We start from the raw sequence: 12,759 nt of genomic DNA, 5'->3' as shown, positions 1-12,759 counted from the left end.
GGCCAGTGGATTCCGAGTTAGCTTGACACTTGGCCCACAACTGTGAGAGTCTGCAGAGGCCCACAGAGGGGCGACACGTGACATAGATAACACCTCCAGGAAGATTAGGTGGGAGGAGGGAAGTACATTCCTGGCCCAGGGCACAGCACACACCAAAGCACAGAGATTTAAAAGAGCCAGAGAGGCGAGGCATTCCATGATACGATACACACAGGATAAGTAGAACAAGTAGGATAAGTGCGGGACAAGACTTGCCTCTGAAGGCAGGACAGTGGAGAGCAGAGTCCCGGGCCAAGGGGATGGTTGACCTGGGAGATGGTGTGAGCATGGGCCCTGAACCAGAAGCAGCACCATCCTCATCCCTGCCTCTCAGCAACCCCACAGGTCAGGTGGCAGTCTCCCCATTACCAGATGAGGAAACTGAGGCAGTGTCAAAGTGTCTGTGACCCCAGAGCCTCTGCACCTCCAGCTTTTCATGCAGATTTTGGACATCAGGAGATAACCAAATATAGAACCTCCCCACCCTACTCCTCATACCTGCCCAGGTGGGCATTGATTATTCCATATGCATTAGGATGAGATCCTAAAAATTGCCTTACCAATAGAACTAAATGGATTCTAATCCTTTTTAAATTCTCAGGTCTCTGCCCTTCATAGACGCATAAAGGCTATCATAGAGGTGGCTGCAATGTGTGGAGTCAACATCATCTGTTTCCAGGAAGCATGGAGTGAGTCTTTTTTATGGTGCTTTCTCTGCTGCCTTCAAACAATTGTGTATTCTCTCCATGTTGCCAAGTGTGTCTGCTGCCTGACTTTTAAAGAATCTCCTTTGTTTTCTCATCCATGGAAAGGTTTTCTGTCCACATCACCAGGAACCCCAGCCTTCCTGTTGTTACGCACCAGGCTGTTGTCTGAGGCCATCAGTTTTCCCACATCGTTCTGAATCCATTCACTCCTCCCCATTTCTCTACCACCACCTGGTCCAGGCCTCTGGCAGCCCACCCCCGACTTTTGTAATTCCCTCTGGCTGGTCTCCTGTGCCCTCCTAACCAGGACTTCTTTACCTTCAGATCTCAGCCCAGAGCCAGCCTCCCTATCTAAACATTTCTTGCACAATGTACCTTTGTGGTTTTTATTTTTATCAGAGTTATACATGCTCATGGTTTAGAGTCAGATGGGTCTACAAGGTCTGTTACCAAAAAATAACTGTTATCCCCAGCATCAACACTGAGCTAGTTCCTTTGGAATTTACCTTTGTTAGTGTTGCTACTTCCTAATTTTTTAGTTTTGCATCACCTATTGACTTCCCCCTATGGAAGACGTCAGTGTTAGCCCTTTCCTGCCTCCTCCTGGCCCTTCAACATACACGTGTCCTTGTTCTTCTATCCCCCCAACCGTTTTGTCAACTTTGATTCCTTTTTCTTTTTTTTAAGACAAGGTCTTACTCTGTCACCCAGGCTTGGAGTGCAGTGGTGCAATCACAGCTCACTGCAGCCTTGACCCCAGGCCCAAGCAATCTTCCCACCTCAGCCTGCCAAGTAGTTGGGACCACAGGTGTACACCATCATGCCCAGCTAATTGAAAAAAAAAAAACCAACAAAAAACAAACCAAAAAAACACTTTGTAGAGATGGAGATCTCACTATATTGCTCAGGCTGAACTTTTATTTCTTTTCCTGAATTATTTTCTGTTTTCCCTAGAGTTTGCTTTGTTTTCTACTTGCCACCATTCAACCCCAAACTTTCTACGAATTCCTAAATCTCCCTTAATGTGTTTTAGACACATCAAACAGTCTATCAGTTTCATCTCCTCCAAGGAATCTGCTCCGGAGCCTTGTGACTGCTGTGGGCTGAATCAGGTGCCCCCTCTGCTGGCCACACAGTTGTCCTGGGATCCCCCCTCACCATCACCCTGGGGAATCCCTTTGCTTTGCTCTTGTGTTTCTCTGTTCCCACAGCTTCCTCTTTCTTGGTTTATGCCCTTATTTCAGTAGTGTAGTGGATCCTTACAGATTTATGTTGCCTTAGCATCCATGTTGAATACAAGTTTAACTCTGTCATACCAGAGGCAGGGCTCAGTCACCCTGGACACAGTTCCCAGTTCTACGCCACACCCAAATGGCTCAGGTCAAGTGGCCAGAGGTAAGAACTTAAGAGACCTTTCTCCCGCCAGCCGACCCGGCTGCCCACTTTCCTGCTACTTCCTTTAAATGGACCATCCAGGCATTTGGCCATTAACTTAAGGTGACCACATCTTAGTCATTATGTGTACTGCTAGTTGGCCCACACTCTCTCTGACTCTTCATTTCTGCCTCATCTGACCTGGGGACAGAGGACTGCCCTTATGACTCATGGCACTCTCCTTACCCAGGATCTGTAAGTAAAAATCTTCAAACTTGTTTCCTATTGCGATGGTGTGTTGAATTTGCACCTTCCATGAGAAGAACCAGGGGCTGCCCCAGGCTGGGTTTTCCCTGGGATACCGGGGGAAACACAAAGTTGGACTCCTAGTGCCAGAGTGGTAGTCAGGCAGGGACAGGTCAGGCAAGAGCCACACAGCATCTACCAGTGTAAACAAGTTTCATGTATGAGGGACCCCCTGGTCATGGGTTGGACAGACAGGCATTAGGCTGTCCACCATGTACAAGATGTATCCTGTGAAAGGCACACTATAGAGACCACGTCCAGCTCCCTTCATTTCCTGTTAGTGCTGGGTTGCTAGCCACTCTGATACTGGAGCCCCCATTTAGCTAGGGACTCTCAGAACCAGTAGTTCCCTGAGGAAGAACACATCAGAGGTAAACTTTTTGAGGCCTTGCCCATCTGAAAATATGTTCCTTTTACAATTTTCTTGATAGTTTGGTTGAGCATCAAATTTTAGGTTAGAAATCATTTTCCTTCAAAAGTTTGAACACACGTTGTTCCATTGTCTTCTAGTTTTGGGGCATTGTTGCGTAATCCACAGCCATTTTAATTTGTGACCCATTGTCTGTGATTTGTTTTTCTTTGGAAGACTGTAGGAGTTTCTGTTTTTCACCAATACTCTACAATTTCATAATGATATTCCATTGTGCATATCTATTTTAATCCACTCTTGGTACTTAGTGGGTTCTTTTAGTCTAGAAACTTGGATTCTGACGCTCTAGGAAATTTTCTTGCATTATTTCATTCATTCATTATTTTCTCCTCTTTTTTCTCCTTCTAGACCGTCTTACTATTAGGATATGGGAACCCTGGACTAGTACCCTAATTTTGTTGTGTATTTCTTCCTATTTTTTTTTTTTTATACATGGTCTTACTCTGTCACTGAGGCTGCAGTACAGTGCTGCAATCACAGCTCACTGCAGCCTCGACCTCCCAGGATCAAGCAATCCTCCTGCCCCAGCCTCCCGAGTAGCTGGGACCATAGATGCATGCCACCACACCTGGCTAATTTTCTTGAATTTTTTTTTTTTGTAAAGATGAGATCTCACTGTGTTGCCCAGGCAGGTCTCAAATTCCTGGGCCCAAGCAATCCTCCCACCTTGGCCTCCCAAAGTGCTGGGATTACAGGCGTGAGCCACTGCGCCCGGCCCCTAACTGCTTCTTAAATAGACCTTTGGCCAGTCCTTGTTTATCATCCTTCCCTGCTTCCCCACCTTCAGAGGTACCTGGTCCCCCTGGGTCCTGAGCTTTGGATAAGCAGGAGACCTTCTCTACTGCTAGCGGACTCTTTTCTCTGATCTGCTGAGAGATTTGCCTGCATCTCTCTGCCTTCCTGTTTCCCCTCCCTCAGCGCCCGGTCCTTGTGGGTATATGCCTTTGCATGAACATTGCTTTCCTGTCATGTTGGTAGGGTTTCAGGAAAGAACATGTGTCTGTGTCCCAGAAGTTCATGTCGTTTTCCTATTTTTTGTTACCTCTGTACTCTCACTCTTCATTAGACCATGAGCTCCATGAAGATAGTACCTATGTTTGTTTTTCCCAACTCTCCACCCACCCCTGTTTCATCTTTAGTGGCAAGAATAATCCCTGGTGCATGACAGGCACTACACATTAGTATTGACTGGGTAGTTGAACTGACATCTTCCCTTTCTTGGATCTGGAACTCCCCTTCATTTATCAAAGTCTAGCACAGGTACCCCTCCTTCGTGGGGCCCTGGGGACTCCCCTAGGCAGAGCTGACCACTCTGTACTGCCAGGTTGTGTGGCTGCACCAGGTTCTAATTCATCTCCTTCCCTCTAGGCTGGCAGTGCCTGAGGGCCAGGTGTTGGGTCAATGCATGTGGAATCCTGTCCCCTCTAGTTGAAGAACTGTAGTTGGGACTTTGCAGTCAGCCTCACCCAACCCCCCTTCCACATCCTTCTTTTGAAAGTGTGTTTACATTAGAGTGGTTGTGTAAACAGGAAAAGAAGCCGTTTATTCTCTGGGGGCAATTGACTCACTCCTAATGCTCTGAAAGCTGAGAATTAATGGTCATTAAGGAGCATTTGTGTTTTCAACAGCTTTTCTGTCGGCTTCCTTAAAATAATTCATCTCTCTTCACAGAAGGCGAGCCTGGGGAGCCTTGAGCGTGGTACCAAGGCCCCCAGGGCTGTTGCTGGCAGTGCCTGCCGCCTGCTTGGCAAGGTGGTGGTGGTGCCATTGGCGGGATATTTACTGTGGTACTCTTAGGACCAGGCTTCCTTGGACTGGAAGGAATTGAGAGGCTGAGGCTTCTCTTCCTTCTCTGTGAAATAAAGGGGGTGACACCTGCTTAGGGGTGTTGGAGATGAGCTGCCTATTATGAATACAAGAGTTATAAAGAAATAATTTTTAGGCAACTAGAAAGAAGTAAAAGGAGTAAAGGTTCTCAGTGGAAATTTTCCTGTAATAAGAAGCAACCCCTGAACCATTTCTTTTCTAACTGAACAGGCGGCTTAAAGAGCCATGCCAGCAAGCTTTGATATGCAAATGCAAGCAATTAGAAGCTAGGTCCACCCAACATGGCCAACATGGCGGTTCCTGTCCTCTTCTCCTTGTCACCACCTGTGCCAAGTGTCATGACCACCTCCAGATAACTCACACATGTTCAGGACGTCATGGCAGCTCAGCTCACATTTGCATATTAAAGGACTAAGGTGGGAGGGCTAGGTTTTTTGCAGGCTACTTGAATGTCACACCTGGTCAAACCAATCCCCTGGGCCCTATGCAAATCAGACCCCACCTCCTCCAGCCTCCCAATATAACCAACCACAGAGGGGAATCTGCTGGGGTGGGCCCTTGGAACCTTTGGCTGTGTTCCCAGTGCTGCTCTACAGCCCAGCCACACATGGATATCTGCAGCGTGTGGAGTTACCTTTAGTACCTGCCAGTCTGCTGGTGTGAACGGTGCCTACTGTGAGTAAATGTTTCCCATAGCTGAGATCGCGCCGTTGCACTCCAGCCTGGCAACAAGAACAAGACTCCATCTCAAAAAAAAGGAAAGAAAAAAAGAAATGGACTTGGGTTATTGTGAGGTGGGAGATCTAAAGAGTATACTGAATTAGTCCAGACAAGGAATTCAGTTCTCCAGATTGAGAAAGAAAAAGACGAATAGCCCAGTAGGAAATAGGCAAAGGGTATGAACAAAAAAATGTAGGGAAGGAATCCAGACTGGCCGGTGAATGTGTGGTGAAGGACTCAGCCTCACTGGGGATATGGGAGACATTTACTCACAGTGAGGCACCGTTCACACCAGCAGACTGGCAGGTACTAAAGGTAACTCCACGCACTGCAGATATCCATGTGTGGCTGGGCTGTAGAGCAGCATTGGGCAGACAGCTGAAGGTCCCAAAGGCCCACGCCAGCGGATTTCCCTCTCTCCCCTGCATAGGAGACTGCTCTGAACCTGGAGTGCATGGAGATGACCAGCATCTTTGAACTGTTACTCTGTGTCTATGTACCTACTGTTTGGAGAAAAAAAAAAAACAAAAACCAATGAGTTGAATGAAATTTCCTACCAAATTAGCCCCCTGGTGGGGCCTGGCCAGAGATCATGAGAATAAGAGCATTAATCCTTGCAGATGTTCATCCTGTTCGGTGGTTCCCAAACTTTTTGTGGGATCATTAATGAGTAGCTTTTCTTATTTCTAAAGAAACCTCCTTGTCACTAGGAAGAGGGAGGGTCCCAGTGTCATCCCCAGTGGCCTTCTGATACTTTCCCCAAGGAGTTAATGGAGCTCCTGCCACCCTGCAGATTGGCCAACAGCAGGAGATCTGCTGGTTGGGAACTTTGGCAATTTAAAACTTTTTGTGTGTGTGGCATATAGATATACATAACAATATTTACCATTTTAACCATTTTTAAGTGTACAGTCTGTGGCATTAAATACATTCATGTTGTTGTGCAACCATCATCACTGTGATCTCCAGAACTTTTCTCATCATTCGCAATTGGACACCTCTACCCATTAAACAGTAACTCCCTATTATCCCCTCTTCTGACCTCTGACAGCTATTCTACTTTCTGTCATTAAGAATTTGACTACTCTAGGCCGGGCATGGTGGCTCACGCCTGTCATCCCAGCACTTTGGAAGGCCGAGGTGGGCGGATCACCTGAGGTCGGGAGTTCAAGACCAGCCTGACCAACGTGGAGAAACCCCGTTTCTACTAAAAATACAAAATTAGCTGGGCATGGTGGCGCATGCCTGTAATCCCAGCTACTTGGGAAGGCTGAGGCAGGAGAATCGCTTGAACCTGGGAGGGGGAGGTTGTGGTGAGCCAAGATCATGCCATTGTACTCTGGCCTGGGCAACAAGAGCGAAAACTCTGTCTCAAAAAAAAAAAAAAAAAAGAATTTGACTACTCTAAATACCTCCTATGAGTAGACTCCTACAATATTTGTTTTGTATCTTAGCATATTCTTAAAGGTTCATCCATGTAAGCATGTATCAGAATGTCTTCCCTTTTTAAGAGGGCTGAATAATACTCCATTGTGTGTATATACACCACATTTTACCTATCAATTCATCTGTTGATAAGACACTTGGGTTGTTTCCATCTTTTGGCTATTGTGAATAATGTTCCTATAAACATGAGTGTGCAAATATCTGTTCAAGTCCCTGCTGCAATTGTTTTTAAGACTTTGGGAGGCCGGGCGCGGTGGCTCACGCCTGTAATCCCAGCGCTTTGGGAGGCCAAGGCAAGCGGATCACGAGGTCAGGAGAATGAGACCATCCTGGCGAACACGGTGAAACCCCGTCTCTACTAAAAATACAAAAAAATTAGCCGGGTGTGGTGGCGGGCGCCTGTAGTCCCAGCTACTAGGGAGGCTGAGGCAGGAGAATGGCGTGAACCTGGGAGACGGGGCTTGCAGTGAGCCGAGATCACGCCACTGCACTCCAGCCTGGGCAACAGAGCAAGACTCCGTCTAAAAAAAAAAAAAAAAGACTTTGGGAAAGACATTTGGCCCAGCCCCTTGTTTTGCCATGAAGCCCAGAGGTAAGGGCTGCCTAGTGCCCACAGCCAGGAACGGGACCCAGAAGCCAGGCCGTGGCACTCCTGAGACTATATTCTCGTGCAGTGACCACCTGCTGCTGGGCTGAGGAGCCCCCCTCAGAGGCTGTGCATGTTGGATACAGTTCTGCCCTTTCTCCTGTTTATAGCTATGCCCTTTGCCTTCTGTACAAGAGAGAAGCTGCCTTGGACAGAATTTGCTGAGTCAGCAGAGGACGGGCCCACCACCAGATTCTGTCAGAAGGTAGGACATTAACTGCGCCTCTGGCAGCAGCTGCCAAATATGTGCAAGTCACAGAGCATGACCACAGCTGCTGGGTTTGGCCTTTCACCATGGAAAATGCACCTGTTTGGTGCTTGTTTTGCTAGATGAGATTAGATAAGACTATTTGCCACTTTTTTTTTTCAGCGTACTCTTAAAATTAGAGAGTGTAAGGCTCCAGAAGGGCCATTAGTAGCTTTTTCAGGCAAGGGAGCTGCAGCCCAGGGAGGGTGGTCGGAGGTGACTTTTGTAGCAAGTCCTGCAGCTGGCAAGTGGCAGAGCTGGCATTCAGGGACCAGAGAAGCCAGTTCCTCATCCAGAGCTCTGCATACTGCACTGCAGTTTGCTTGAGTCACAGAAGCTTCGATGCATGGCCTGTGTCTCATCAGCGTACAGATTGGTTTTGATTTGTCTTCATTAAAACCTCATGATATATGTTGTATGATCCCATTTATATAAACTGTCCAGAATAGGCCAATCCATAGAGACAGAAAGCAGATTAGTGGTGGCTAGAGGCTGGGGGTGAGGGAGGAAGGGAGTGACTGCTAATGGGTAAAAAATTTCCATTTAGGGGTGATGAAAATCTTCTAAAATTAGATAGTGGTGAAGGCTGCACAACTCTGTGAATATCTTGAATACTACTGAACTGCACACTTCAAAAGAGTGACTCCTTGTTCTGCTCTTTCCCACCTCTCACTGCTGTACTTGACAATCTTAAAGTGAATCTTATGCTGTGTGAATTATATCTTAATAAAACTGTTACCAGAAAACCCATGAGGTGACGAATGGTCATTTATCCTTATTTTCACCTCTAACAAAAGAACTCTTCATTTCTTTGTATTCTCTTTCAGGTTTTATACATATACTTAGGGGCTTTGGGGGCAGAACTATAATCATGGTGACTTTATCAATACTCAGTTGTGATTCCCAACATTGGTGTTCTTAGGCTGTAGAGGAAAAAAAATCTCTCATTCACCAGGTTGTTGATTTCTTGCTATGGAAAAAAGAGGAAGGAGACTGGTTAGGGGACTTTTGCAGATGATAAGCCCGAGCCAGGACTGGAGGAAGAGGGTGAAAGAGAGCTGGTGCCAGAGACACTCTGCTTCCACAGGGACTTGAGGCTGCCCTTAGCGTGGCTCCTAGTGTTGCCTTCGGAGCATGCCTCTCCCCTGTCCTGTTAAGGCCAGAGATCATGGTGGCTAATTAGAGTAGAGGACAAATGACCCGCTGGGCTGCTCATCCTGTGGTCACCAGGGATTGAGGTTCTTACTTGAGACAAAAGGAATTTGATGCCAAAGAAATTTGTTTTTTGGTATAGATAAGAAGTTTGATTATTCTTTTTACTCTTTTTTAAAGTGGTGATATATATGTATATATAGTACCATTTTAACCATTTTTAAGTGTACAGTTCAGTAGTGTAAAGTATATGCACGTTGTGCAGATCTCCAGAACTTTCGCATCTTGCAAATCTGACTCTATCCCATTAAACAGTAGCTCCCCGTTCCCCCAGTCCCTGGCAACCACCATTCTATTAATATTGTACTTTCCATTTCTGTGAATTTGACTACTCTAAATACCTTACACAAGTGGAATCATACAGTATTTGTCTTTTGGGGACTGGCTTGTTTCATTTAGCATAATATCATCAAGGTTCATCCATTTGTAACATAGAACCATGGCATCTAAGGCTTGATGATACTCCATTGTATGGATGTGCCACGTTTCGTTTATCCATTCACCCATTGATGGGCACTTGGGTTGCTCCCACCTCTTTGCTATTGTGAATAATGCTGCAATGAATATGCGTTTGCAAATCTCTTTGAGACCCTGCTTTCAATCCTTTTGGATATATACCCAGGATTAGGATTGCCAGATCAAATGGTAATTCTTGTTTAATTTTTTGAGGAACTCCCATATGGTTTTCCAGAGCAGCTGCACCATTTTACTATACCACCAACTGTGCACAGGACAATGTGATTCTTATTTAGCAAAGCATGGACATCAGGGTATTTAGTGTTCCAAACAACAAATGCAAGTGATTGCTCTGACCCAAGCCTAATGATTTAGTAGGATCATTAAATTCTTCTTCAATAAGAAACTACAACAATTGGTTTGGAAGTGGGACTCTGCTATATTTATCATTTTTCCAGCTGGCGAAGAACCATGACATGGTGGTGGTGTCTCCCATCCTGGAACGAGACAGCGAGCATGGGGACGTTTTGTGGAATACAGCCGTGGTGATCTCCAATTCCGGAGCAGTCCTGGGAAAGACCAGGAAAAACCACATCCCCAGAGTGGGTGATTTCAATGAGGTGAGCCACCCATAAGATGGATAACCAGCCCTGCTCACTTGCCTCTCTGTGTGTTGTAGATCTCTGTGGGACTTTCCGTGGGGAAGTTCTGTGCAGAATCATACTCCATGTCACGCACACTCCACTGGAGCACAGTGTGTGGCTGCGGTGTTCAGAGGGTTACCTGACATTGCTCTATATCACACAGGCAGACCGGATTCAGGTGGGACTCTCAGAGGAGTCCCAAACACCTTTAGCACAATGGGGTATATGTTTTTTTAATACAGCCTGATTTGGCCTCCTGAATTCTTTGAAGTAAGTGGTATATAAATTAAAACCAAAAATAAATATTGCACAAACATGAAATGATTCCCATGGCCCCCTTCAGGCTCAGAGCCTAGGACGCCACAACCCTGTCCTTGTTTGGTTTGGAGCGTGGCATTCCTTGTCTGTGACTCATGGAGGAGTCTGAGGTGGCCCATGTTTGTGTGTCAGGTGACAGTGGGCAAACATGCACGTCTGTGTAGTGTGCGTTATGTCAAGTTTCATGTGCCCATGATCAGGGCACAAGTTGGGGGAGCCATTTTTGTTGGTTAATGCCAACCCCTGGGTGGGTAAGATGGGAGCAGGTGGACGTTTGAAGGAGGGAAAAGAGCTCTGCCTAATGCCTAAGATACTAAATCTGAACTTGATTTGCCGTTATACAGTTGTTCAGGATGTGATGTCCCCAGTTCTCACTCCATGATTGTGGCGATCCTGGCCATTCTCAGGCTGGTCAGGCAGACAAGAAATGGCCTGCAGAGCTAGAGGAGGTTTCCCAGGGAGAAAGAAGAACCCAGCGTTTCTCAGTAACAGCTGGAGGTGGGGTGGAAAGACGCGCCCCTCACCTGTTTGCCCTGGGATTAATCTTTAGCTCCCTGCAGATAGCACAGGGCTTGTCTCAGCACAGCAGGATCTGCTCCAGTGTTCACCACGTACACACATCCTGGTTGCTGCCTGACCCTGGCCAATTTTGATGGCCAGGATCAGGAGGAGGTGGAAGGCTCCCAGAGCAGATCTGTTTGGGACCCTGATTTGCCCTCTAGCTTCCCTCAGTGCTGTCCAGGACAGTGTCCCTGCCCTGGTACCCTTAGGAACAGACAGAGAGGCAGGGATGGGAGGATGGGGTCTGGTCCACCTGCCCCACAGGGACCTCCTTAACCCTAGGCAGAATGGAGAAGGTGTGCTTTCAGGGTGTGGTTCTACTAGAAGCTTTGGCCTTAATCATTTGGGTGAGCTATGCCCCCTCAGGAAACAGCTTTCTCCTCTGACCAGGCAGAGAGTTGTTTGGATGTGCTTCAGGTCCCCGGGGCTCCACTGTTCTATATGATGACATACGGTTGCTGAGGGCATTGACCAGCTCGTGTTAACACTGACCAAACCTGAGCCTTGAGTTGGACCGTGATTGAAACCTTACCAGAGTTTGAAATAGTGTGGAACGTCGTTGTGGGGATTTATTTACATGTCAGAAAGGAGACTGGGCAAATGCTTAAGCCACTGTGATTTCCCCCCGGGGCTGGCTTATTTGGTGTCAGGGGTTTTTTTTGTGTGTGTGTTTTGTTTTTATACTATTGAAATTCTGGAACTTAGAGTCACACTCAGGAGTGTAATCACCTCTGGACCATTGGTGATATTTCAGTTTTTCTGCCGAGTCTAAGAAAAGGGAAATCTTAAAGGTCAGAGGCATCAGCGTATGGCCCTTTGCTTTTCAGTCAACCTACTACATGGAGGGAAACCTGGGCCACCCTGTGTTCCAGACGCAGTTTGGAAGGATTGCGGTGAACATTTGCTACGGGCGGCACCACCCCCTCAACTGGCTTATGTACAGCATCAACGGGGCTGAGATCATCTTCAACCCCTCGGCCACCATTGGAGCATTAAGGTCACTCAGTTGGTGGGGTCTGGGGGGCTTCCTGGGGCCCAGCCAGCTGAAGCCCAAGGCTGGTCTGTGGAGCTCCAAGGTGACAGCAGGCAGGCGCAGCCACCAGGATGTTAACAGAGCTGAGCCCCCAGGACTGTATGTTGTACATATGACCAGCTTTTCAGTGAAAAGAATCCTCAAGATGGCAATGAGCAATCCCCCACCCGCAGCAAGAGTTAATCTACAGTAAAGCACCAACCTCTGCTGTGATTCCGAACAGTGAGATGAAAATAATTCCCCCCTTTCCCTATAGTCACCAGGGGGCTTCAGAAAGCCCCACATTGGGCTGGGCTCAGTGGCTCACACCTATAATCCTAGCACTTTGGGGGGCCGAGGCAGGTGGATCACTTGAGGTCAGGAGTTTGAGACCAGCGTAGCCAACGTGGTGAAACCCTGTCTCTACTAAAAATACAAAAATTAGCCGGGCATGGTGGTATGCGCCTGTAGTCCCAGCTACTCGGGAGGCTGAGGCAGGAGAATCACTTGTACTTCGGAGGCAGAGGTTGCAGTGAGCCAAGATGGCACCACCGCACTCCAGCCTGGTGACAGAGCGAGACTCCGTCTCAAAAAAATATAAAAAACGGCCGGGCGCGGTGGCTGAGGCCTGTAATCCCAGCACTTTGGGAGGCCGAGACGGGCAGATCACGTGGTCAGGAGATCGAGACCACCCTGGCTAACATGGTGAAACCCCGTCTCTACTAAAAAAAAAATACAAAAAACTAGCCGGGCAAGGTGGCGGGCGCCTGTAGTCCCAGCTACTCCGGAGGCTGAGGCAGGAGAATGGCGTGAA

The 12,759-nt window shown here is 47.4% G+C and overlaps 2 protein-coding genes across 3 annotated transcripts in view; both read left to right on the top strand.

The window, feature by feature from the left end:
• The window catches only part of BCR (breakpoint cluster region), an 814,161-nt gene that overhangs the window by 635,836 nt on the left and 165,566 nt on the right, over positions 1 to 12,759 (top strand). The window lies entirely within an intron of this gene.
• Positions 1 to 12,759, top strand: part of UPB1 (ureidopropionase, beta) — a 49,024-nt gene that overhangs the window by 9,419 nt on the left and 26,846 nt on the right. For both annotated transcript variants that reach the window (XM_011989170.1, XM_011989169.1), the window contains exons 3-6: positions 641 to 728; positions 7,606 to 7,700; positions 9,869 to 10,030; positions 11,761 to 11,930. In XM_011989170.1, coding sequence (XP_011844560.1) covers positions 641 to 728; positions 7,606 to 7,700; positions 9,869 to 10,030; positions 11,761 to 11,930 — 515 coding nt within the window. The remainder of the gene's footprint in view (positions 1 to 640; positions 729 to 7,605; positions 7,701 to 9,868; positions 10,031 to 11,760; positions 11,931 to 12,759) is intronic.

The sequence above is a fragment of the Mandrillus leucophaeus genome, unplaced genomic scaffold, assembly GCF_000951045.1.
Source record: "Mandrillus leucophaeus isolate KB7577 unplaced genomic scaffold, Mleu.le_1.0 Scaffold349, whole genome shotgun sequence".
Classification (NCBI taxonomy): Eukaryota; Metazoa; Chordata; class Mammalia; order Primates; family Cercopithecidae; genus Mandrillus; species Mandrillus leucophaeus.
Note: the sequence above shows the minus strand (reverse complement) of the source record. Positions and strands in the feature narration are given on the sequence as shown.